Source organism: Equus przewalskii, chromosome 1, assembly GCF_037783145.1.
Source record: "Equus przewalskii isolate Varuska chromosome 1, EquPr2, whole genome shotgun sequence".
Taxonomy (NCBI): Eukaryota; Metazoa; Chordata; class Mammalia; order Perissodactyla; family Equidae; genus Equus; species Equus przewalskii.
Window position 1 is genome coordinate 16,635,784 of NC_091831.1, and position 27,593 is coordinate 16,663,376.

Below are 27,593 nucleotides of genomic sequence, written 5' to 3' on the forward strand. Positions count from 1 at the left end.
CCTCTATTACCACTGCCAACAATAATATAAATATAGTTATACACTGTGTAAAAAAAGCATGTCTATTTCCTCAAAAATCATCCTTTTAAGCTTCTGAAATCATTCTGTTTTAGCATCCCAGAATACCCACTGAAACATTCCATGGTATAACAGTTACACACAGTAGATTTGGTTCATATGAATTCATCTCATTTTCTTATTTTACATTTCTTTGTTAAAGAGCAGCATTATAACTATTTAGGACACAAACCTCACACTTTATTGCACCCAATATCCAACCAATTGTTAGGCTCTAGTTTCTACGTGCACAGTCTCTCTTGAATCTGACCCCTCCTTTTCATTGAGATAGCCATCATTCAAGTACTATCACTCATGTTCTCTTACTGACACCAACACAATCACATCTCTGACCTTCCCACCTTCAGTATTTCTGGGCTACAACTCATTCTCCAATCTTGAGACATATTCTAAAGAGACAACGTTGATTACGTCACTAGCCCTTTCAAAAACCTTTAATGAGAACTGCACACCACCAGCTGGTTAAACCATTCTAATGATAAAAATGAAATAACGTGGTCTTTCGCTGATTCACACACATATAAAAATAAACTGAGTCATTGGTTTTGATCAAAATACAAAACATTCTAGAACACTAAACTTCTTGCTAATTGTTTATGATTATTTGTTTTGAAACAACAGATAATATAAAGTAAATACTCACACCCCTAAACACACATATAAAATAAGCTTGGTACGGGGTAGATTTTTAAGAACTGTTTTGTCGTTTTGTTTTGTTTTTTTGCTAGAAGAGATTTCTACACAAAAGTGCAAATTTTTCTTCATTAAGACTATTTAAATAAATTCGTGGGGCTTGTCTGGTGGTGCAGTGGTTAAGTGTGCACCTTCCGCTTCGGCAGCCCAGGGTTCACTGGTTCAGATCCCGAGTGCGGACATGGCACTGCTTGGCAAGCCATGCTGTGGTAGGCATCCCACATATAAAGTGGAGGAAGATGGGCATGGATATTAGCTCAGGGCTAATCTTCCTCAAAAAAACAAAAATAAAAATAAATAAAGTGGCATAATTTTCCTTTAAGTTTGTAGAATTCACTATGGAAACAAGATATGAGAATTACAGAAATTAATAATGAGGTGCAGAAATGCAAGGAATAAAAACAACTCATCAAGCAATAAAGGGACATGAAGATATATTGATAACATGTAACTTCATAAATAGTGAATGAACATACCATGATATCTTGTAATATTAACTTGCAGAGTTTCATATTAACACTGTCTTGTATTCAGAACACTAAAAAGCAAACGATGCACATTAATATTTAAAAACTTGGATAAACCTTCTATGTATCCTTTGTGGCAGAAATGGAACGTAGTTATGCTTGCAGAGTTTCTTAAAAGAATTATCATTGTATAGCAGCTTTAATAATTTCTGAGACAGAAAAAATTGTGTTAAAATACCCTTTAATGTAAGCTCATTTTGAGAGAATTCCCTTGTGGTGCTGAACTTCAGGCTAAAATAACACAAATGTAATTTAAATTCAAGTGTTTAAAATTTATACTTCATGACAGTGTTGAAAGTATTCTGTTGTTGTCAGCATTTAAGGTTATCTTTTTATGCTGAATAAGCACCTATGAAATCATCATACAGTGGCCTTTTGTTTGGAAAATTTTATATGCTGATGATTTTACAGCCTAGACATAGACTAGAGGGACATTATATGGTCACATGATATTTCTGTTCCCCTATAATATAAAGTTGCAATATCAACTTATAACCAAAACTAAACAATAGGGATAGAAAAAAAGATGCCATAAGGACTATTCAAACAAGTTGCATACAAAGAATATACTTTCATAATATCAAACAAAAAAGTAGCCATTGGCAGTACTTGTTTCAAAGGTCCTAGGTCCTTTCATTGCTGCGTCATTGCTATCTGTCATATAACTTCTGGAGGTTAAGAAATCCTGTCCACTTAATTTCCTTTGTATACTTCCAGCATAACCATATTTGATATTTAGTAGATATGCTATACATTAGATTTCAAATATAGTAAGAATTCTGGTAAAGACAAACGTTCAAATAGCCACATGACTTATAATTCTATTCTTCAAACTTACATTTTTATTTACAGCTCTAAGCCCAAATTTTCATCAATGTGTGGTTTATGAAAAGGGGAAACAGAATACAGCTGTTTCTTTTTGATATAAATAAACGTGAAATGCTGACATCAATAATATCTTAGCAATCTGATTTTTCTCACAAAAAGTCCTGAATTACAACTATTGCCATGCATTAATCTGTTGTTAAGAGAGCATGATTTTTTTTCTACTGGAAAAATGATAGTTCTCATAATTTAAAATAGGCCATTTGACTTACAGAGATTATTTTGTTTTCTTAGGATATTGAGCCCCTGTACGTGCCTAAATAAAGATTAAGCAGGAAATTAAGAAATGATTCTTTCTCTAATAAAAAAAGGACAGTGAAACTCAGTTATTCAGTCCTTGATCCAGTATTTATCGAATGCTATTGGATGTAAGCCACTGTGAATAATCATTTTCTATTTTGTATACTTTATAAAATGCTTAGGGTAAAATGAAAAACTTTAGGCAAAGTTCTTAGCAATGTTTCTGGCATACATAAACTACCATTAAATATTAATTATATATTTTTTAATGCAATGCTTGGAGCTTGGCTGACAAGGACAACATTAGTGTCATTAACTAAAATGTAGACACACAGAAAAAGAGAAATAAAGAGGTGGCAGAATACATGAAATATGGCCAGATATGCAACCAGAAAAATTATCTGGGGTCAGAGCATAAGAGGACTTGAAAGTCTTGTTAAAGAGTTTTCAATTTGTTTCAGACACTTTGGAGACAATGAAAGAGTTGAGAAGTGGTGATAAAATCATTGAAAGTTTTTAGGAAGAAAATTGTGTCTTTGTTTCTCCTCCTATAAAGGAAATGTAAGAGTGGATTACATATGGAGAGATTGTATATGGGGAGTATTCATTTACTAATTCAACCCAGATTTCAGAAGAACCTGTAACATCCAGCAGCAGCAGAAGAGAAGAGGAGTCATGGGGGCCTAAACTAAATAAGAGTGATGGAATACAAAAGAGGGATAGATGTCAGAGGCAGTACAGAGCCTTACAGAATGTAAGGGTTGAGGAAAGAGAAGGAATCAAAGGTACCATTGAAACTGGGCCTAAAAGGATGGCATTATCATTAAGATGAGGGTGAAGTAAGAATATTTTTTAAATAATAAAGTGACTGAATTCAGTTTTTGAACTAATTAATTTGTATAGCAGTGGCCCTGTACAGAAATGTTTAACAGGAAGTCAAAAAATAAGCTAAAATCGCTTAATAAACGAGGCTGTACTATTCACTACATATACAATTAAATGTTTATATACTTCCTTTAAAGCCTAAACATGTAGTTTATGGTTATTATAAAATCAGAAGATTGGCTTATAAAAGAAAAAGCAAGATAAAAGGTATAGTTAAAATTATACGTGATTAAGAGAAAAGCAAATATTTGCATTCATGTCCTGTGGTACACAGAATGGACCTTTGAGAGAAAGGCATTTCTTCTTAAATAATATATTAAGGAGGATTTTAATATGTTTATGAAATATTTACAGAGAATATTTATGCTGATGCTTTCTTTCACCTGCTCTAGGCATTTCTAATATATAATTAACTTCTCTACCATCACTTATTAGTTTTTGTGCACTCTTTGAGCAATGAAAAGTGTGTGCCCAAATTGGCATTTAGCTTGATTTTGGTTTTTAAAAAAATCTATAAATATCAGAATAAAACCAAGTACATGCTTAGAGTTTCTTAGGTTAACCTCCAATTTTCTATAGTATATTAAATAAATGTTTTATATGTTTTAGAATACAGCAAGTATGCTCCAATTTAAATTTACCTCTTAGTTTTCATCCTAGGCCTGTTATTTGAAGCAAATAGGAATTCCTCGCCTTTGTAGGTTAGTGTAAGAGCCATTTCTACTGTTGAATTATAATATCTTACGTCACTTTTGAACAACCAAATAGTAGCAGATCCTTCTTTTTTTTTAATTTTTTTTTAAAGTATGCCTTTTAGTGAGGAAGATTGGCCCTGAGCTAACATCTGTTGCTAATCTTCCTCTTTTTTTTAGTTCCCAAAGCCCCAGTACATAGCTGTATATTCTAGTTGTCAGATCCTTCTAACATAAAACCTCAAGCAATACATGAGAAGGGAGCTAAGCATCCCATCAGATGAAATTAAAGAGAAATATTGAACACTTAGATAAAATAACGGTCTCTATCTGCCCCCAAATAGACAAGTATTATCCCTGTGGATCTAAAACCACTAAATAGTTTTTAAAATTCCATAAGAGACATATTAGTGAACTTATTAATGAAAAGAAAGCATGCAAATGACATACTTCATTGTCAAAAACTTGTAAACCAGAGGTGGAAATATTCTATAGCATCAGGCCTGGGAGCCCAAAAAACACTAACCAAATACCAAAAGTTGAAGTAAAAGTTTAATTTAATTTAGGATAGGTGGAAATTAGAACTTTGTGCAAATAGGAAACAGGGCAGGATATCTTGAGGAAGGGAGAGAGTTAATAAAAGTGCTAGAAAATGTCATTCTGAAGAGAATCTTTGATCAAAGTGTAACTTCATGGCTATATCATACACTAAATATCTACATACAATTACATAATTATTCATTAAATGGCCTCTCTTTGGAATATTTAAAATCTCAGGCTTTTCTCGGCCACACAGGATGATAATGCGTACTCAGAAAACTTTGTTGTGTCAAAAGAACTAACAGAAATAAGATTTCCATGTCAAGTTATTTTCATTTATCTACATTTTTAGATTATTCAGGTCAATGCTCCCAGTTTGAGAGAGTTAAACTTCTTATATTTATTTTAAGAAATGCTCAAGTTCATTTGGTTATAAACTTTCAGCGTCTGTGAACAATCTCCAATATGTGAGAAGGGTCTAAAATGAAAAAGTCTCCCATCTTGGTAGATAGAAAGAAGAGTTACTTCATCTTTCTTTTTACTACCCTCTAGTTTCAGAGAATATTTGGTGTCATAGCCCAGTGTGTTTATTAAAGTATTAAACTCTTCTGCAAAAGTCTACTACGGACAGATATTCATAATATGCCAGAAAGAAAAACATAAGTTTTGCTGATAAGAAATGAAAGTAAAACTAAAACTGCCACTATGTTGAAAGAACTATTTTTTCCCCCAAACTGGAAAATAATGAGTTTGTTTATCACTATTAAAAGTAAAAAATAGAGAAAGAAAAAAATCAGAGAGGTATACTATTCAAAAACCTAGAAAAAGAACAACAAAATGAACTAAAATACATAAATTAATAAATATAAAAGTAGACTTAACTAAAACCAATTATGAATACAATGTTAAAGGAAAAGAACTTATTCATAGTATCAACCAAACCCTTTAAACATCTTGCAAAAAACTTAACAAAAAGAGTAAGACCTAGATGAAGAAAATTATTGGTCATATAAGACTGCAGTTTTTCAAATGTCTGTATATTTCATGATTTTCAGAGGTTTTTTCTTACAGCACATCTTTTTACAAATAATTAAGTACAACAAATGCATATAAAGATATTAAAATATTTTTGAGATTACTAACATTATAGCTTAGTTGTCTCACATTTAAAATAAGTTATAATGAAAAACATGCACACCACACAACCACATAAAACTGAAGGTTATATATGGCCCTCGACTCTCAAGAGCCTACCCAGATCCTTCCATCAGAATTAAGTTCTTTGTCCCTGACCCTATCATTCAGCTTCTTCATAACGCTATCATAACACCCACACAATGTATATAAATTTAAGTATTAATACAGTACCTTGCATATAGTAAGTACTCAATAACTGTTTGTGGAATTCAAGGATAATCCTTCATTGCAAAGCAGTGTGGTGTATTGAGTGTTAAGTTGGTGTAGTGTATTGAGCTGTTCCTCTATTCAATGAAAGTTTCACTTATTTTCTTTTACTAAAATTTATGTCAGATTGGAAATAATATGACAAAAATAACATTGTTCCAAAAGTCTGGATTATACATTTTTATGAACATACTTAAGCCTATTGATGTTATAAATAGTAATAATATTAATAATAACACTTGCAATAATAACTAGCATTATAGAGTTAACATTTGCCAGAAACAAACATTATTTCATATGTAAATTATGTTATTTAAGCCTCAAAATAAATTTAATTAGCTGCATTTTGCAGGTGAGAAAACAGACACTAAGAGGTTAAACAATTACCCAAGGTGACAGTGGCACTGCCAGCACATAGACTCAAGCGGTATGACTCCAAAGTCCAAGCTCTTACCAATGTTACAGTCTTCCATAGATACAAAGATAGACAGACAGACAGAGATAGATAGATAGATAGATAGATAGATAGATAGATAGATAGAAAGATAGACAGATAGATAGATAGACAGATAGACAGACAGATAGAGAGATGGCAACGCCAGAGTAAGTTTGTATCACAAAATCTTCCTGAACATTAATAAGAAATAAAACAATTTTAATAATAAAACACTTTTAATAGTTAATTATAATAACAGAGTAGCCACAAATAGGCCATAGTCTAAAAACAATCTCAGGAAAATCTACAAATATGTTTACATAATATTGACAACAATGTTATATTGGCTTTAGTAGACTGAATTTAAAAAATAATACCTAAATCTGCAGTACATTTAAAGCCTCACCATCGAAATATAAATCTATTTCCTTCTTTCCCTGAATATCATCATGGACTTTGAATTTTAATAAATTTATCTACTAATAAAAAATCCAGTTTTCTCAATAAGATGAACTAAAAGTAAAGAAATCATAGTAAATTTATACTTCTCATTTTTTATAAATTGATTTTAGCCACGGCTGTATTAGAAATAATTTGCCAGATGTGACATGCTTATTTAGTTAGATAACTAATGCGGCTCTAAGAAATAAAAAAGACTTTATATCTCACATCACCATTGAGAAGTCATAGACAACAAAACATTATTTTGCCAACTTTAGAAAACAAGGAAACCGTAAGGAATTGTTTAAAGCTTCATAAATTACCAGAGAATGTGTAATAGTGAATAAGACAGGCTTTTATCTTTCATTCTCTTTAGTTTTCCATAGGATTGTGCCTCAGCTTGCCAGATGTGTAATGCCAGTAACAAAAGTTAACATGGAATATCTAAACTAGTCTTAAACCTAGCAGAATACCATCATTCCCAACGGGGAACATATTTCTAAAAGCATTATGCCTGTTGGAATGATAAAACTTACCATTCTAATTTAAAACATGCTGTAGCTAATATAATTATTCAAATGTTACTTTTGCCTACGTCGGCAAAAAATTAAAATAATACTTTGGTTATCTTCATGACATTGCATTTGGCAATGGATTCTTACATATGCACCAAAAGCATAAGCAACAAAAGAAAAAATAAATAAACTGGACTTCATCAAAATGGAAAACTTTGGTGCTTCAAAGGCTATATCAAGAAAGTGAAAAGATGAACTATAAAATGGAAGAAAATATTTGCAAATCATATATCTGATAAGAGCCTTGTATCAAGAATACATAAAGAACTCTTAGAATTCAACAATAAAAAAAAAACAATTAAAAAATGGGCAAAGAACTTGAATAGATTTCTCCAAAGAAAATATACAATTACCAACAACTACATGAAAAGAGAGTTAATATCACTTGTCATTAGAGAAATGCAAATCAAAACCACAATGAGATATCACTTCACACCCCGTAGGATGGCCAAATTTTTTTTAAATTGGAAAATAACAAGTGTTGGCAAGGATGTGGAAAATTGGGGTTCTCTACATTTCTGGTGGGAATATAAAATGGTGCAGTCACTATGGAAAACAATTTGAACAATTTGGCAGTTCCTCAAAAAGTTAAACATAGAATAACCAGATGAATCAGCAATTCCTCTCCTAGTTTATACACAAAAGAACTGAAAACCAGCATTCAAGCAAAAACTTGCACAGTAATGTTCTTATCAACACTATTCATAATAGCTAAACAGTGGGAAAAAATCCAAATGTTCATTAGTGAATAAATGGATTAAAAAATTGTGGTATATCCATACAATGGAATAATATTCAGCCATAAAAAAGGAATGAAGTACGGATACAAGCAACAATAAGAATGAACATCTAAAACATTATGCTAAGCAAAAGAAAACAGTCACAAGAGGTCATCTTACATTGTATGACTTCATTTATATGAAATATCCAGCATAAGTAAACGTATAGAGACAGAAAGCATATTAGTGGTTGCCAGGGACAGAGATGACTGCTTAGTAAGTATGGAGTTTTCTTTTGGAGTGACAAAAATGTTGTGGAACTCCACAGAGGTGACGATTGCACAATATTAAGAATGTACCAAATGCCACCATATTACACACCTAAAATAGTTAATTTTATGTTATGTGGATTTGACCTTAATTTAAAAAAATAATGCTCTAAAATTGGGGTTAGGGTCAGAAGTGTTACATAAATAACAGAAATATATTAAGTAAATTACTTCACAAAAATCTGATGCACTATTATATAGGCATTAAAATAAGTTGGAAAGTATACATGAAATCACTGTCATTAAAGTAAAACAAAACATATACAGCTACACATTAAATACATAAAAGGCCGCAGAGACATATAAACTGTAATGTGAAAAAATATCCCAGCGTTTTATTTTTTTCTTAAAGTTGTGGAAATAATACATTAAGATATATAAATAATCTATCTGAAATATACTTTTTGTCCAATGAAATTCTTGAGATTTCAGTAGTAAAAAGCTTTGGAAAACAAGATGGCTCCAAAGCCTTTATGTTTTTACTTGAAAAACATAGAATAACAAAATACTATGAGTCCAATAGACGTAAGTCTAAAGTTTGTGGATTCCACTGTGCCCATATCTACTGCAACTCCTATTACACACTGGACACAGCACTAAGCTATGGCTTGGGCTAAGGGCTACTGGGTCTCCTCTGTCCATACTAAAATAATTTCTGCATTAGGAGTTAAGAGCAAGGCCTAAGAATCAGACATCTTCTTCCTCTTACCAGCGTGTGATCTTGGGTATTTTACTTCTTTGTGTATTTAGGTCTGGATGTAAAATGGGGCTAGAAATGATACCTCCCACACAGTTGTTGTGAAGTTGGGATGAGATAATGAATATAAAACTATGAACACAGGGCCTCAAACACAGAAAATGTGAATGTCAGCCAATTCATCTATATTAGAGCTTCAGACAGGTCAGAGCACTTCATATCACAAAACTTCCATTCACTTCTCTTCACTTAGCACCAAACCTGCTATTGCCTGAGCAATTTTGTCAACTGAAAGGCTGAGCCCATCACTCTCCATGTTTCTCATCCCTCAGTGCATATTAGTGTCCTTTGGGAAGCCTTTGAAAAGAATCAATGCCCAAGAATCACCTTACAATGTCAAGCAAGATATTGATTTAATTATTTTAGGGAATGGCCCAGACATCCATATTTTTTTTAAAGCTTCCTAGGTGGTTTTAATATGTAGGTACTGTTAAAATTTTGATTTACACTAGGCCAGGCCCAACTCGCTCTTTAAAGATTCGTCATCTTTTCATAGCTGACAACTGAAGCTTTTCTGTGGGTGCTATCTAGGCAATCTCCATTTAGAAAAAGTAGATAAAAAATTTAAGAAAAAAAGAGTGGGCGGAGCAAAATGGCGGGGTGAGCTGACCCGGGATTCTGTCCCCTCCAAAATACAACAAAAGATTGGAAGAACTGAATTTCAGAGAATAAACATAATGCCAGCTTGTTACAGACCTACAATACCAAGAAGGCGGAGATCATAACCTTGCTTACACCCTCGGAGGTGCTGGAACGGTAGGAGAGAACATCGCTCCCTCCCCTAGAGTCTGCGATCGCTGTGGCGCGGGTGGGGAAGGAGCGGGGGAGGGGCCGCGTGACCGGGGGATCATCCAGGACTCCTGCCGCTGATTCAGTGGAGACCCGCTGACGGGGTGGGGGGGGGGGGAAGCTTCTGTCCGCGGGGACCCTATAAATCAAGGGCCTTGGGAGACCAGAGAAGAGAACTGATCTGAACCCAGACCATCGCGTGTGAGTAACAGCCCCTCCCCCCTAACAAAGCCAGTGGGCGCAGCCATCTTGCCCCGAAGGCAGAGAGCTAACACGCCGCTCTCGACCCCCATCTACTGGCGACAGGATGTAACTGCAACTGAATTCTACCACCATGAGAAAAAACCGCTCCTCTACCATCCAGCAATTTATAAAAGCCCCAGACCAGAAGGAAAACAATAAAAACACAGAATTAAGTCCTCAGGACTTGGAATTAGGTAAACTAAGTGATAATGAATTCAGAGCAGCTATAATCAAAAAACTCAATGAGGTAGAGAGAAAGATAGAGAAACAAGCCAAGTTCTGGAGTTACTTCACAAAAGAGATTGAAATCATAAAGAAGAATCAAACAGAATTACTTGAGATGAAAAACACAATGGACCAGATAAAACAGAATACGGATTCCCTGAATGCCCGTGTAGACAATATAGAGGAGCAAATCAGCATAATCGAGGACAGACAGGCTGAATGGCGCCAGATAGAGGAAGAAAGAGAACTAAGAATTTAAAAAAATGAGGAAAATCTCCGAGAGATAATGGATTCAATGAGGAGTAAGAACATAAGGATCATAGGAATTCCCGAGAATATGGAAAAGGAAAATGGAGCACAAAGTGTGCCTAACAAAATTATTGAAGAGAACTTCCCAAATCTAGGGATCAACGGAGAAATGTGTGTCGAGGAGGGTTTTAGATCTCCTAGATTTGTCAATGTAAAAAGACCCACCGCAAGGCACATAATAGTAAAGTTGGCAAATAGGATGATAAGGAGAGAATACTCAGGGAAGTAAGGAAAAAAAAGAGAATAACCTATAAAGGAGCCCCTATCAGACTGTCAGCGGATTTCTCTACAGAAACCCTACAAGCTACGAGAGAATGGAGTGATATATTCAAAGCTTTAAAGGATAAAAACCTTCAGCCAAGAATACTCTATCCAGCAAGAATTTCCTTCAGATATGAGGGAGAAATTAAATCTTTTCCAGACAAACAAAAGTTAAGGGAATTTGTAACTAAAAGCCCTCCATTACAAGAACTCCTCAAGAAGGCTCTCATACTTGAAAAAAGAAAAAAGGGAAAAAGGGGACACAATCCACATACTAGGGAGACCGATGGATAGAACCAGAACAGGATAGCAAATATTCAACTATAGCATTAGGGTAAAAATAAGTAAACTACCAAAACAAGGATGATCTTAGCACTCTAACTACAAATTAATAAGACGAGTTGGAATAAAAAATGAATATAATTATTTAGGAGGGGAAGAGCAAAGGGTCTAAATCAGTATTGGTCGAGTAAGTAAGAGACCACCAGAGAATAGTCTATATAATAAGACGAGTTGGAATAAAAAATGAATATAATTATTTAGGAGGGGAAGAGCAAAGGGTCTAAATCAGTATTGGTCGAGTAAGTAAGAGACCACCAGAGGATAGTCTATATTATACACGAGATTCTAAATACAAACTTCAAGGTAGACACTAAAATAAAGTACAGAACAGAGTCACAAATCATAGATAAGGAAAAATCTAAGAAACCCAGCATAAGAAATTGCAGTATTAAATGGGTAGTCTAAAGCACACAGGAAAAGAAACACAGGAAAACAAGATAATGAGCGACAGATTGACAGCATTAAGTCCACATGCATCAATAATCACTCTCAATGTGGACGGATTGAACTCTCCAATAAAAAGACACAGAGTGGCAAAATGGATTAAAGAAGAAGATCCAACAATTTGCTGCCTCCAGGAAACACACCTCAGCCCCAAGGACAAACACAGACTCAGGGTGAAGGGGTGGAGGACAATACTTCAAGCAAATAGCAAGGAAAAAAAGGCAGGTGTTGCAATTCTCATATCAGACCAAGTGGATTTCAAAATAAGACAGGTAAAGAGAGACACAGAGAGACAATATATAATGATCAAAGGGACACTTCATCAAGAAGAAATAACGCTTATAAATATCTATGCACCCAACACAGGAGCACCAAGATTCATAAAGCAACTATTAACAGACCTAAAGGAAGATGTTAAAAACAACACAATAATAGTAGGGGACCTCAACACCCCACTCACATCAATGGACAGATCATCCAGACAGAAAATCAACAAGGAAAGAGTGGAGCTGAATGAAAAACTAAAACAATTGGACTTAATAGACATATATAGATCACTCCACCCTGAAGGAGCTGAATACACATTCTTCTCAAGTGCACATGGAACATTCTCTAGGATAGACCCTATGTTGGGAAACAAGGCAAGCCTCTACAAATTTAAAAAAATTGAAATAATAACAAGCATCTTCTCAGATCATAGTGCTATAAGGCTAGAAATTAATTACAAGAAAAAAGCTGAGAAAGGCACAAAGATGTGGAGACTAAACAACACACTACTGAACAAGCAATGGATCATTGAAGAAATTAAAGAAGAAATAAAAAAATACCTGGAAACACATGAAAATGATAGCATGCCATACCAACTCATATGGGATACAGCAAAAGCTGTATTAAGAGGAAAATTCATCGCAATACAGGCACATCTTAACAAACAAGAAAAATCCCAAATAAGCAACCTTAAAGCACACCTAACTGAACTAGAGAAAAAAGAACAGATGAAGCACAAAGTCAGCAGAAGGAGAGAAATAATAAAAATCAGAGCAGAAATAAATACTATTGAAACGAAAAAGGCAGTAGAAAGGATCAATGAGACAAAGAGCTGGTTTTTTGAGAAGATAAATAAAATTGACAAACCCCTAGCCAGACTTACAAAGAAAAAAAGGGAGAAAGCTCAAATAAACAAAATCAGAAATGAGCGAGGAGAAATAACAACAGACTCTGCAGAAATACAACAGATTATAAGAGAATACTACAAAAAACTATATGCCAACAGAATGGATAACCTAGAGGAAATGGATAAATTCCTGGACTCCTACAGTCTCCCAAAGCTCACTCAAGAAGAGGCAGACAATTTGAACAGACCAATCACAAGGAAAGAGATTGAAACAGCAATCAAAAACATCCCAAAGAATAAAACCCCAGGACCAGATGGCTTTCCTGGGGAATTCTACCAAACTTTCAGAGAGGATTTAATACCCATCCTTTTCAAGCTATTCCAAAAAATTAGGGAAGATGGAACACTTCCTAACACATTCTATGAGGCCAACATCACGCTGATACCAAAACCTGACAAGGACACCACGAAAAAAGAGAACTACAGGCCAATATCACTGATGAACATAGATGCAAAAATTCTAAACAAAATTTTGGCAACCAGAATTCAGCAATTCATCAAAAGAATCATACATCAGGATCAGGTGGGATTCATACCAGGGACACAGGGATGGTTCAACATCCGCAAATCAATCAACGTGATACACCACATCAACAAACTGAGGAATAAAAACCACGTGATCATCTCAATAGATGCAGAGAAGGCATTTGACAAGATCCAACAGCCATTTATGATAAAAACTCTGAACAAAATGGGCATAGAAGGAAACTACCTCAACATAATAGAGGCCATATACGACAAACCCATAGCCAACATCATACTCAATGGGCAAAAACTGAACCCCATCCCCCTGAAAACAGGAACGAGACAAGGATGCCCTCTATCACCACTCTTATTTAACATAGTACTGGAGGTCCTGGCCAGAGCAATCAGGCAAGAAAAAGGAATAAAAGGAATCCAAATAGGGAGGGAAGAAGTGAAACTCTCGCTGTTTGCAGACGACATGATCTTATATATAGAAAACCCCAAAGAATCCATTGGAAAACTGTTAGAAGTAATCAACAACTACAGCAAAGTTGAAGGGTATAAAATCAATTTGCATGGATCAGTAGCATTTCTACACTCCAGTAATGAACCAACAGAAAAAGAACTCAAGAATACAATACCATTCACAATCGCAACAAAAAGAATAAAATACCTTGGGGTAAATTTAACTAAGGAAGTGAAGGACCTATATAATGAAAATTACAAGGCCTTTCTGAGAGAACTGGATGACGACATAAGGAGATGGAAAGACATTCCATGTACATGGATTGGAAGAATAAACATAATTAAAATGTCCATTCTACCTAAAGCAATCTACAAATTCAACGCCATCCCAATCAGAATCCCAATGACATTCTTTACAGAATTAGAACAAAGAATCCTAAAATTCATATGGGGCAACAAAAGACCCCGAATTGCTAAAGCAATCCTGAGAAAAAAGAACAAAACGGGAGGCATCACAATCCCTGACTTCAAAACATACTACAATGCTACAGTAATCAAAACAGCATGGCACCGGTACAAAAACAGGTGCACAGATCAATGGAACAGAATTGAAAGCCCAGAAATAAAACCACACATCTATGGACAGCTTATCTTTGACAAAGGAGCTGAGGGCATACAATGGAGAAAAGAAAGTCTTTTCAACAAATGGTGCTGGGAAAACTGGAAAGCCACATGTAAAAGAATGAAAATTGACCATTCTTTTTCACCATTCACCAAAATAAACTCAAAATGGATTAAAGACCTAAAGGTGAGACCTGAAACCATAAGGCTCCTGGAAGAAAACGTAGGCAGTACACTCTTTGACATCAGTATTAAAAGGATCTTTTCGGACACCATGCCTTCTCAGAGAAGGGAAACAATAGAAAGAATAAACAAATGGGACCTCATCAGATTAAAGAGCTTCTTCAAGGCAAATGAAAACAGGATTGAAACAAAAAAACAACCCACTAACTGGGAAAAAATATTTGCAAGTCATATATCTGACAAAGGCTTAATATCCTTAATATATAAAGAACTCTCGCAACTCAACCACAAAACATCAAACAACCCAATCAAAAAATGGCCTGGAGACATGAACAGACATTTCTCCAAAGAAGATATACTGATGGCCAATAGGCACATGAAAAGATGCTCATCATCACTGATCATCAGGGAAATGCAAATCAAAACTACACTAAGATATCACCTTACACCCGTTAGAATGACAAAAATATCTAAAACTAATAGTAACAAATGTTGGAGAGGTTGCGGAGAAAAAGGAACCCTCATACGCTGCTGGTGGAAATGCAAACTGGTGCAGCCACTATGGAAAACAGTATGGAGATTCCTCAAAAAACTAAAAATAGAACTACCATACGATCCAGCCATCCCACTACTGGGTATTTATCCAAAGAGCCTGAAGTCAGCAATCCCAAAAGTCCTGTGCACCCCAATGTTTATTGCAGCACTGTTTACAATAGCCAAGACGTGGAAGCAACCTAAGTGCCCATCAACAGACGAATGGATAAAGAAGATGTGGTACATATATACAATGGAATACTACTCAGCTGTAAAACAGAACAAAATCATTCCATTTGCAATAACATGGATGGACCTTGAGAGAATTATGTTACGTGAAATAAGCCAGCGAGAGAAAGATAATCTGTGTATGACTCCACTCATATGAGGAATTTAAAACTATGGACCAAGAACAGTTTAGTGGATACCAGGGGAAAGGTGGGGTGGGGGGTGGGCACAAAAGGTGAAGTGGTGCACCTACAACATGACTGACAAACTTTAATGTACAATTGAAATTTCAAAAGATTGTAACCTATCAATAACTCAATAAAAAAAAAAAGAAACTCACAAATCAACTAGTACATGGCAAGGCAGATTTCCAACGTTTTGCGTGAATACAGAGCTGGAATTTCTAACCATAGTACGCTATATTGTTTTGTCCCCCCAAAAAGGTTAGAGTGAACAAGTTGCCTTAAAGCGTTTCAATAAAGTATATAAATCCATTTTTTTATGTACAAAAGTATTTTAAAGATAAAGTGAAAGACTAAATTTGGAATTAAAGGAAATAAAAAAAAAATTTAAGGGACAAGGACTAACCTAGAGATAAAGAAAGATTACTATAAAATTACAATTTAAAAGGAAAATTTTAAAAGAAAGACCAAAAATTCTTTAAAAAGTAGGAAAAGGAAACAGCAGCACAGAAAGAATGATGGAGAAAAGTAGGGTTTAGTGAACGAAAAATGTGATGGTAATAGCTAGCACTTATATATGCTTTTTTCTCTTTATTTTGGTAAGGAAGATTTGCCCTGAGCTAACATCCATTGCCAATCTTCCTCTTTTTTTCTTGAGGAAGATTAGCCCTAAGCCAACATCTGTGCCAATCTCCCTCTATTTTTCGTATGTGGGATGCCTCCAGAGCATGGCTGACGAGTGGAGTAGGTCCACAGGCAGGATTTGAACCCACAAACCCAGGCTGCTGAAGTGGAATGCACAGAAATTTAACCACTTGGCCACGGGGCTGGCCCCTATGTAGGTTCTTTTAATGTGCTTCACTTCCTACTACATGTGCCTCCATGACATGGAAACTCATATGATCTTTACAACAATCCAATGAAGTATTTTCACCTCTTTCTTACATTGAGAAAAATGAAGTTCTGAGAGGTTCATTACACTAATTAGCCAAGGCCATACATGTAAATAGTGGCAGAGTTAGGATTTCAGCCCAGGATTGATTCTAAACCCTTTCTCTTAAATATAATGCTATACTCCCACCTACCTTGTCCAAAAAAAATTTACCTGATGCAAGGCATACACAAAACCTTTAATTATTTCTTATTTCTAAAGTCAAAATGATAACTTACTATCATTAAAAAAAACAATCAGCAGTGATTATTTTTGAATAGTGAGATTGTAGGTAATTTTTAAGTTATCTGCATTTGATAAATTTCCTATAATAAACAGGTACTTGTTTAGAAATAAGAAAAAGTAAAATTTTTAAAGCAAGTATATCACAGAATTTTTATAGTTCACATATTCCCTAATAAATATATATTACCTTCTAAAAATATTGAGACAATGGAAAAAATTTCTTTAATAAAATATATTTTCCACAAGAGGTGTATCTTTCTCAATTTTCTTTCTGTATTGTATTAAAAATACACTAAAATAAAAGCAAAAATACTTACCTGTGCATTGTCCTCCATTGGTTGGATCTCCATAATAACCTGGCATGCAGTCTTGACACTGCTTTCCCGTGGTGAGATTTTTACACTGTTCACACACATTATTATTGATGCAAGTGCTATGTCCATTACATTGGCAAGCTAAAGAAAATAGTAAAAAATATTACAAATAACTACTTAACAATACCAAGTAAAATAGCTATCAAAACAAAGAATTTATTTTAAAAATCTGAATGGCAGCGAAGCCCAAAAGACATTTTCCAAGTTTTTTTAATGTATAATACATGTGGCTCAAAATATTAATGCAGGACAATATCTACAATAAATTCGGTGTTGAAATTTTGCCTTATGCTCTATAAAATGCAGGGACTAGAGATAAACCGAAATATAAAAGTTATAGCTAAGGGGGAAACACGTTTAACGTATTCATTAACGATTCGTGTGAATAGTATGTCTATTAACTTACATAAATACAAGACTGAATAATATAGCTTTGATTAAAAAATGTTAAAATGCATGTTAATTATATTTACACATAATAACATCAGAACAATAAATACAGAAAATTGTGTAGCACCATGTCCTTACTTCTAGAAAATACATTAACAAAAATAGCACTTTTAAATTAATATGTGTCAATGTTTATCTTCTTTGGCTAAGAAAAGCTTCAAGGCTTGACTGAAATTCGATTTGAATGTGAAATAAACAGAATCAGATTTAAAGCATGAGATTTTTTATGTCTTCATAAAATAAGATTTAATATGTTTGATATTAATATTATAACAGAATCCAAAAATTTCAGCTGAGAGATAAAACTGTCATATAAAAACTTGTACCTTTAGTTACTATTTGAGGCATAATATTGACGTAGTTTGATAACTGCTTGCCCAAACATCATCACTATCACCCTCACAATCATTTTCATCATTATTACAGCTAAGATAGCATTTAATTGAGCTATCTCTCACTGTAGCCAGGAAAGCCAGTGTTCAATCGATTCCAATTGTTTGTGGCTGGCATCTGTTCCGATTGGTCAGTGTACATATTGCATACGTTTAAAAATAGTGCAAATACCACTTATTGCCATATAGTTTACCAGGTGGTATACATGAATTATATCATTTAATCCTCACAACAGTTCTATGTGGAAGGTGCTATTTTTTTGGACCACTTCTAAGATGAGGAAGTCTGGGTTAAGCAACTACCCAAAGTCACACAGGTAATCAATGACAGAAACAAATGCACTATCAGGAAGCATGAATCAAAAGACCAGACATTAAATACTGTACCTCTTGTTTGTAGAAAATTTGAAAGTGAGAGAGAAATCCCAAGAGACTAGCATAACTTCATCAACAAGAGTTAACACCAAAGGGCAAAGAAATACACAAAAAGAGCAAGAACAAAATACTTATATCTTACAGAAATTTTCAAAGGTATAACTCTCTTGTAATACATTATAGAAATGACATGGAGTCATCATGGGAAAATGCTAAATAATCTTCATCATCTCTTTATGAAATTGAGGAAAACTATAACATAGTTTTCAAATTTTATATTATATTATGAAACAACTAGAAGAAAATTTAATAACAAGGGAAAATGTTCATGATAAATTAAGTGAAATAAAGATACAAAACATTATGTTTAAGATGATCATAATTCTGTTTTTAAATGTATAAATGTGCCTTTGGAAAAGTTAATGATGGTTATCTTCATTTATTAAGATTTTTCTGCATCATAAATTTTCTACAATAAATTCATATCACTTCTATAATAAGAAATAATAAAGTTAACTACTTTAACTTTTTAACATTTTGCTTAAAAGTTTAAGTTGTTATTTCATAGAAAATTTATTATATGACAACACTAATTAATTCACTCAGGTAAAAACAAAATTTATTGAGTGCCCACATGTAACACATTACCTGAAAAAGTCAAAGTAAGAAATAGTTTACTATAAATATTTCATGAAACTCCTGGTTACATTTTTTTCATCAGAAAAACAGATGTTTTAATTTCTACATAAAATGGCTAAATTTAGCAATCACATCTAACATCGTCCCTTCAGATCACCATTTAAATAATAAGAAAACTTGCCAGCAACAACAGGAATTTGGGAATGGTAACAACTACACAAATCAAACTAGAAAGTAATAAAGTACTATACTTCTGGAAATTAAAAGAGGACCCCTGGCATAATGTCACTCAAATGTCCCTTCCTGAAAATGAGAAAGTTCTGAAGGCAGTTGTGGGCCATAGGGCAATCAAGAAGCATATCACTGGCATGCCTCCATACAGCTGCTGGAAGTGTAATACAGGAAAGTCTGATGTTTCATGTAGTGAATATACCATGCAGAAAGCTAGTTGAATTTAGACCCAACTGCAGGCAAAATTTCTAGCAAAAAATTTCCAACAAGCTATAGTCATAGCTTGTAACTAGTATGGTATTGCAAAGGAGGAAGCATGTTATAGACAGTGGGACCCAGGCCTAATGGCTGTATCAAACACAAACAAGAAAAGGATACACTAGTAATCCTATCATTATATTTTACTTCTCACTACCATCAGGGTGTTAGAGCAACAGGTAATATAAGCTTGCATCTAATAATTCTTCCAGGATACATTGGTACTTTAAAGGTCCTAATAACAACCTAGCTGTGGAACATGAATAAAACTAAAGGGAAGCCATCCATACTGTTTTGTCTAAATTTTTAAACCAGACCAGATGGCTCTTCATCTATGGATACACAAACAATAAAAAAATGAAAATAAAACATAATGAAAAACTCAGCATTTGATATGCAAATATAGTACATAGTTTTGAAAAATACGTGCTCTCAAAAACAGATGTAAAACATTTAAAAATACCTTCCTGACATTCTCAATAAAATTAAAAACTATATACACAAAAAAATCAAGGCTAAAATCTACGCAAAACATTTTCAACACATAGCCTACCTTAAAACAAAAGGCAATTATCAGATGGTAGACATAAAGCAGGGATTCAAAACAAGAATCTTGAGGAGAAGTTCGAGCTTGGCAGAATTTTACTATACATGAGCTAGACAAGCAAGAGCTAGGAGGCACGAGTTTCAAAACCCAGCAGGGCCGGGAGATACAATCTTGGGTATCCTCAAGAAAGGGAGCTAAGCTGAACCATTTTTATAATGCTAGAAGCCTTCAGTTGCAGCCCCTTTCTGTGAAAAAGGTACTAAAACACATCACAAGCCCAAAGAAGCAGAGAAGAACCTTAAATACACTAGACCATGTGTACGAAAGAAAAAAGTCACTTATGAGAACATAAAGCCTATCCCAGGCATATGTGTTGGGTTGAAATCCACATTGTCCACATGGTGGAGAAACCTCAATATCAAACATTAATGTAAAACCTGTTCTGTAATGAAGTTAAGCCTCATACATGCTGCAAAAGCAGCTGTAAATGACCCCTTGAAATACTTCTAGAACTCAGGTCACACAAAAATACCACAGAACTGAGATGGGAAAACTTTATATTTCTGTAAAGGGCCAGATGGTACATATTTTAGGCTTTGCAGACAATACAATCTTTGTCACAACTACTCACCTCTGCTGTTGTAGTGCAAAAGCAACCATACACAATACACAGAAAATTGAGCATAACTATACTCCAATAAAACTTTATTAACAAAAAAAGCAGTGGATCAGGTTTGGCCTTCAGGCCTTGGTTTGCAAACTTCTGACATATATGAAAAAATATTTACTGAATTAAACCTCAAAATGAAAAATTACAAAGCATCATAAAGGAGAGTCAGGAGAAAGAGAGGGATAATAAAAATAAAATTGACACCACAAGAATGGGAATAAAAGGACAATAAAAATATTTCAAATAAAGACAAAAAAATAATAAAACCATGCTTAAAGAAGGAAAGGTAGGTATGTCTAGTCAATGTCTAATCAAATGGAGAATATCAGTAAACACACAGAAATTATAAAAAAAAGAACTAATGAAAATTATGGAATAGAATAGTACAATAACTGAAATGAAAAATACGCTAGAGAGAGTCAACAGCAGATGTGAACTGGCAGAGAATGAAGGAGCAAACTTGAAGATAGAGCAATAGAGATTATACAAGCTGAAGTAGAGAGGAAAAACGAAATAAGAAAAATGAACAGAGCCACAGATAAATGTGGGCCAACATTAATTGCACCAATATATGTATAATGGGCATATTAGAAGGATAGGAGAGAGAGAAAGGAGGCTAAAATTTCTTTGAAGAAATGATTCCTGAAAACTTCTCAAATTTGATAAAAATGTTAACCTACACGTTCAAGAATCTTAACACACTCTAAGTACAATAAACATGAAGAGATCAACAAACAGACACACTATAATAAAAATGATGAAAGACAAAGAGAAAAATCTTAAAAATAGAGAAAATATGACTCCTCACTTACAAAGAAGCCAAATAAGATTAACAACTGACTTTTAATCAGGAACAATGGAGGCCAGTAACAGGGATAATATAGTTAAAGCTCTCAAAGAAAAACCGCCAACCAAAAATTTTCTATCCAGCAAAGCCACTTTTCAAAAATTAAAGTGAAATAACGATTTGCACAAACCAAAAAAAAAAAAAAAAAAAATTGACAGAATTCATTGCTAGCAGATTCACCTAACAAGAAATACTAAAGGAAGTTCTTCAGGGGGAAAGGACATGACCCCAGACAGTAATTCAACTCTACACAATAAAACAAAGAGCATTGGTAACAGTAATTACATCACTATTTAAGAGAGTAAAAATACATATTTCATCTCCTTTCTGCTGTTAACTGACTTATTAAAACTTATATTTAAAAAGATACCTATCATCAAATTGTTGGGCCTATAACACATACAAATCTAATATATTTCCCAACAACAGCATAAAGGAAGTGGGTGGGAAAATTTATACTGGGCTAAGGATATTATGTGGTATTCCCAGATGGCAATTTGGATTCACAGGAACAAATGAAGAAAACCAGAAATGGTAAATATAAAAAAAGCTATAAATATATCTTTGCTCTCCTTTCTTCTCTCAGATTCTTTAAAAGACAAAGTTATATGAAGTATTAAAAATGTATTGTTGGGTTTGCAACATATACAGACGTAATATCTATAACAATATCACAAAAAGGGAAGAAAGAGAATAGACCCATATAAGTAACATTATTTTATCTCACTAGAATTAAGTTAGTATAAATTTGGGACATATTTTAATAAGTTAAGATGCATATAGTAAACTCTGGAGCAAACACTAAGGAAATAACTCAAAAATATAGTGAAAATTACTAAATAAATTAAAATATCACATTTGAAAATATTCACTTACTAGAGAAAAATAAATAAATGAAAGGCAGAGGAACAAAAAGCAATATAAGACATATAGGGGAAAAAAGTAAAATACACATAGGTCCGATTATATCAATAATAACATTACATGTGAATGGATTAAATAGTTCAATCAAAATGCAGACATTAATAGACTATGTAAAAAGCAAAGATCCAAGTATGTACTATCTACAGGAGACACACCTAAAGATACAAATAGATTGAAAGTGAATGGATGGAAAACACATATCATACAAACAGCAACCATAAGAAAGTTGGAATGGTTACACAAATATAAGATAAATAGACTTTAAAAAATATTACTACTGATAAAGAGGGACATTTTATAATAAAAAGACATAAAAATTACAAACATACATGCACGTAACAACAGATCCTCAAAATACATGAAGCAAACACTGACAGAAATTAAAATAGAAATACATGATTCAACAATAATAGTTGGAGACTTCAGTACCTCACTTTCAATAATAAACAGAACAACTAGACAGACAACCAGCAAGGGAACAGAAGACTTGGACAACATTAAAAACCACTTGGACCAAACAGACATAAACAGAAGAATCCACACAACACCAGCAAAATATGCATTCTTCTCAAGTGCACATGAAACATTCTACAGGATACACTATATACTAGGTCATAAAACAAGCCTTAATAAATTTAAAAGAACTCAAGTCATATAAAGTATGCTCTCTGAACACAATGAAATAAAATTAGAAATCAATAACAGAAAAAATTTGAGATAAATATATGGAAATTAAGCATCACATACCTAAATAAGCAATATATCAAAGAACAAATCATAGAGAAATTAAAAATTACTTTCCGGTGAATTAAAACAGAAAAATAACATACCAAAACTTACAGGATGCTGCAGAAACACTGCTCAGAAAGAAATTTATAGCTGTAAAAGCCTACATTAAAAAAGAAAAAGGGTCTCAAATCAACCTAACTTTGCACTCTAAGAAACTTAAAAAATAAATAGCAAGCTAAACTCAAAGCAAGCGAAAGAAAGGAAATAGTAAAGCTTAAAGTGAAAATAAATAAAATACAGAGTAGGAAACAATAAAGAAAATCACTAAAGCCAAAAGTTTGTTCTTTGTAATGATCAACAAAATTGACAAAACTAGCTAGACTGACTAGGGAATAAAAGATAGAAGACACAAATTATTAAAATCAGGAATGAAAGATGAGGCATACTACCGACAAAGAGTAGGTAAAAAAGATAATAAGGAAATATTATGAACAATTGTATGCCAACAAATTAGATAGCTTAGATAAAAGGGATAGATTCCTAGAAAGATACTAACTACCAAAACTGACTCAAGAAAAAATAGAAAACATCAAGAGGCTATAACAATAAACAGATTGAATTAGTAATAAAGTACCAGCAAAGGATAGCCCAAGATCAGCTGGCTTAACTCATGAATTCTACCAAATGGTTAAAGAAGAATTAACACCAAGTTCACAAACACTTTCCAAACAGGGAAGCAAAAAGAAGACTTCCTAACTCATTCTGTGAGATCGGTACTAATCTAATACAAGAACCAGACAAAGTTATCACAAGAAAAGAAGATGACAGACCAATATCCCTTATGATTACAGGTGCAAAAATCCTCAAAAAACTATCAGCAAACTGAATCCATTAGTATATAAAAAGGATTATACACCATGACTAAGTGGAATTTATCCCAGGAAGGCAAGATTGTTTAACCATATGAAAATCAATCAAGCAATACACCATACTAATAGAGAAAGAGGGGGAAAAAAACCACATGACCATCTCAATAGATGGGACATACTCAACAAACTAGAAACAGAAGAGATTTATCTCAACTTGAAAAAGAACATGTATGAAAACCTCACAGCTAACACAGTATTTAACAGTGAAAGACTGAAATCCTTCAAGATCAGGAACCAGACAAAAATCTCTCTCTTGTCACTTCTATTCAACATTGTACTGGATATTCTAGCCATGGCAACTGGGCAAGAAAAAAAATTGAAAGGCATCTAGATTTTAAAAGAATATGTAAAACTAACTCTATTTGCAGATGACATGATCTTACATATAAAAAACTCTAAGAGAGCCACAAAAAATTATTTGAGCTAATAAACGAGTTCAGCAACATTGTACAATAAAAGATCAACTATAAAGAAATCAGTCTTATTGTATTTGTATACACTTAAAATGAAATCCGAAAATGAAATTAAGAAAATAATTCCACTGACAATAGTACCAGAAAGAATAAAGTACTTAGGAATACATTTAACCAAAGCAATGCAAGACTTGTATTTTGAAAACTATAAAACGTTGCTGAAAGAAATTAATGGAAAGACATCCTATATTCACAGATTGAAAGACTTAATATTAAGATAGCAATTCATCCCACTGGTCTACAAATTCAATGCAATATCTATCAGATTCCAACAGACTTTTTTATAGGAATAGACAAGCAGATTCTAAAATTCATAAGGAGTTACAAAGAACCCAGACTAGCCAAAACAATCTTGAAAAAAAAGGAAAAAGTTGGAAGATTGACACTTTCCAATTTCAAAACCTACCACAAAGTCACAATAATCAAACCAGTGTGGTAGTGGCATAAGGAAAGACATACAGATCAATGGAATTGAATTAGGTCCAGAAATAATCCCATACATTTATGGTCACCTGATTTTCAACAAGGGTGCCAAGACCATTAAAGGGGGAGAGAATAGTCTGTTCAATAAATGGTGCTGGGATAACTTGAAATCCACAGGCAAAAGACAGAATTTGGACCCATACCTCACGCTATATATAAAAATTAACTCCAAATGGATCAAAGACCTCAATGTATGAGCTAACATTATTTAAAAAGTTAGAAGAAAATATGAATGTAAATCTTCATTACTTTGAATTAGACAACAGTTTCTTAGATCTGACACCAAAAGCATAAGCAATCAACAGAAAAATTAGATATATTGGACATCATCAAAATAACAATCTTTTGTGCCTCAAAAGATACCATCAAGAAAGTGAAAAGACAACCCACAGAATAGGAGAAAATATTTGAGAATCACATCTCTGATAAGGGTCTATTACCCAGAATACATAAACAATTCTTAAAGTTCTATAATTAAAAAAAAAATTAATAGGCAAAGGACTTGAGTAGATATCTTCCAAAGAAGACACATGAATGGCTAATAAGCATATGAAAAGAGCATCATTAGCCATAAGGGAAATGCAAATCAAAACCACGAGCTACCACTTCACATCCACAGGATAATAATGACAGACAATAACCAAGGTTGGTGAGGATAGAGTAACTAGAACCCTCATACATTGCTGGTGCTAATGTAAAATAGTGCAGTAGCTCTGGACAACAGTCTGGCAATTCCTCAAAAGCTTAAATATAGATTTATCATACGACTAAAAATTCCATTCCTAGGTATATACCAAAAAGAAATTAAAACATGTCCATACAAAAACAAATAAAAATGTTCACAGCAGCACTATTCATAACAACAAGTGTGGAAACAAACCAAAAATCTATCAACTGATGAATGTATAAACATGTGGTATGCAACTGAATATTATTCAGCCATAAAAAGAAGTAAAAGATTGATATATGCTACAATATGGATGAACTTTAAAACATCATGCTAAGTGAAAGAAGCCAGACACAAAAGGCCACGTATTGTATGACTGCCTTTAAATGAAATGTCCAGAATAGACAAATCCATAGAGAAATAAAGTGGATTAGTGATTTTCAGGTGCTGGGGGGAAAGAAGAATAGGAAGTGACTGTTAAAGGATGGGGGGTTTTGTTTGCGGGTAATTAAAATGTTCTGAAACTATATGATGGTGATAGTTGCACACCTACTGATTATACCAAAAACCATTGAATTGTATACTTTAGAATGGTGGATTTTATGGCATATCAATTATGTCAATAAACAAACAAATAAAATAATTAGAACTAAATCAGCTGAAAAATAACTGACACAAATTCTTCCCGTCTCTGTATATACAACCTTCATAATGTTACTTTATCCTTGCTCTCATCAAAAAAGTAGGATTCTCCCCACTCTTTGAACATGGACTGGCATAAGACTTTCTCAGAACAATATAGAAGTGATGATGTAGAAATTCTGCGCTTAGGTGTCAAGAAGGATAAATACTAGGCTCTCTCCTTCTTGGAATTCTATTCTAAGAACACCATGTATAGAAGCCCAGACCATACTAGCGGAGGATGATAGGCCAAGTACAGCAGAGACAAGTCATTTGTAGCTGGGGACCCCTAGACCAACAAGCCAGCTCAAGCCATCAGACATGTGAGTGAAACATTCTGAGACCATCCAAAACCAATCAAGCTGCCAGGTAGCCATATGAGTAAAACCAGGAGGGACTGCCAGAAGAACCACCTAGCAGAATTCAGTAAGAATCTGATGCAAATGCTGCAGAATTATGAATAAAACTACTGTAATACAGTGAGCTTGGGGTACTATATTAAATAGTAACAAATAATTGAAACATGGGTTTAAGAAAAAATTGGAAATATCTAAAGAAAGAATTACTTAATTGAAATATAGATCAAAGGAGATGCAAGGATATAAAATACAGAGAAGACAGCAAGAAAAACTAGAGACATAGTGAAAAAGCCTAACATAAGTGAAGCAAACTCCTAGCAATAGAGGACAGAGTGACACAATGGCACAGATGTGATATTTGAAGAGATAATGGCAGAAAACTTTACAAAAATGATGAGAAATATCAAGCTACAGAGTAAATAAACCATACAATTCACAATCACAATAAAAAATGAAACTGATGCTTAGCTACATCATATTAAAATTACATCCAAAAACAAAAAAAAAATTCTACTTTAAAAAGTCAAAGGGAGAAAAAAAGACATGTTACTTTCATAGGAGAAGAACTAAAACTGATGGAATTCTTAAGAGAAACAGTGGAAGCCAGAAGAAAAGGAAATTACATCTTCAAATTACTTTAAAAAATATAGGTCAACTTAGAATGCTATTTGCAGTAAAAATAGCCTTTAAATATAAAGACACAAAATCACACAGTAAAAATT

The 27,593-nt window shown here is 33.6% G+C and overlaps 1 protein-coding gene across 4 annotated transcripts in view; it reads right to left on the reverse strand.

The window, feature by feature from the left end:
* The window catches only part of ATRNL1 (attractin like 1), a 747,612-nt gene that overhangs the window by 513,022 nt on the left and 206,997 nt on the right, over positions 1-27,593 (reverse strand). For all 4 annotated transcript variants that reach the window (XM_070595739.1, XM_070595592.1, XM_070595677.1 and 1 more), the window contains exon 19: positions 17,161-17,298. In XM_070595739.1, coding sequence (XP_070451840.1) covers positions 17,161-17,298 — 138 coding nt within the window. The remainder of the gene's footprint in view (positions 1-17,160; positions 17,299-27,593) is intronic.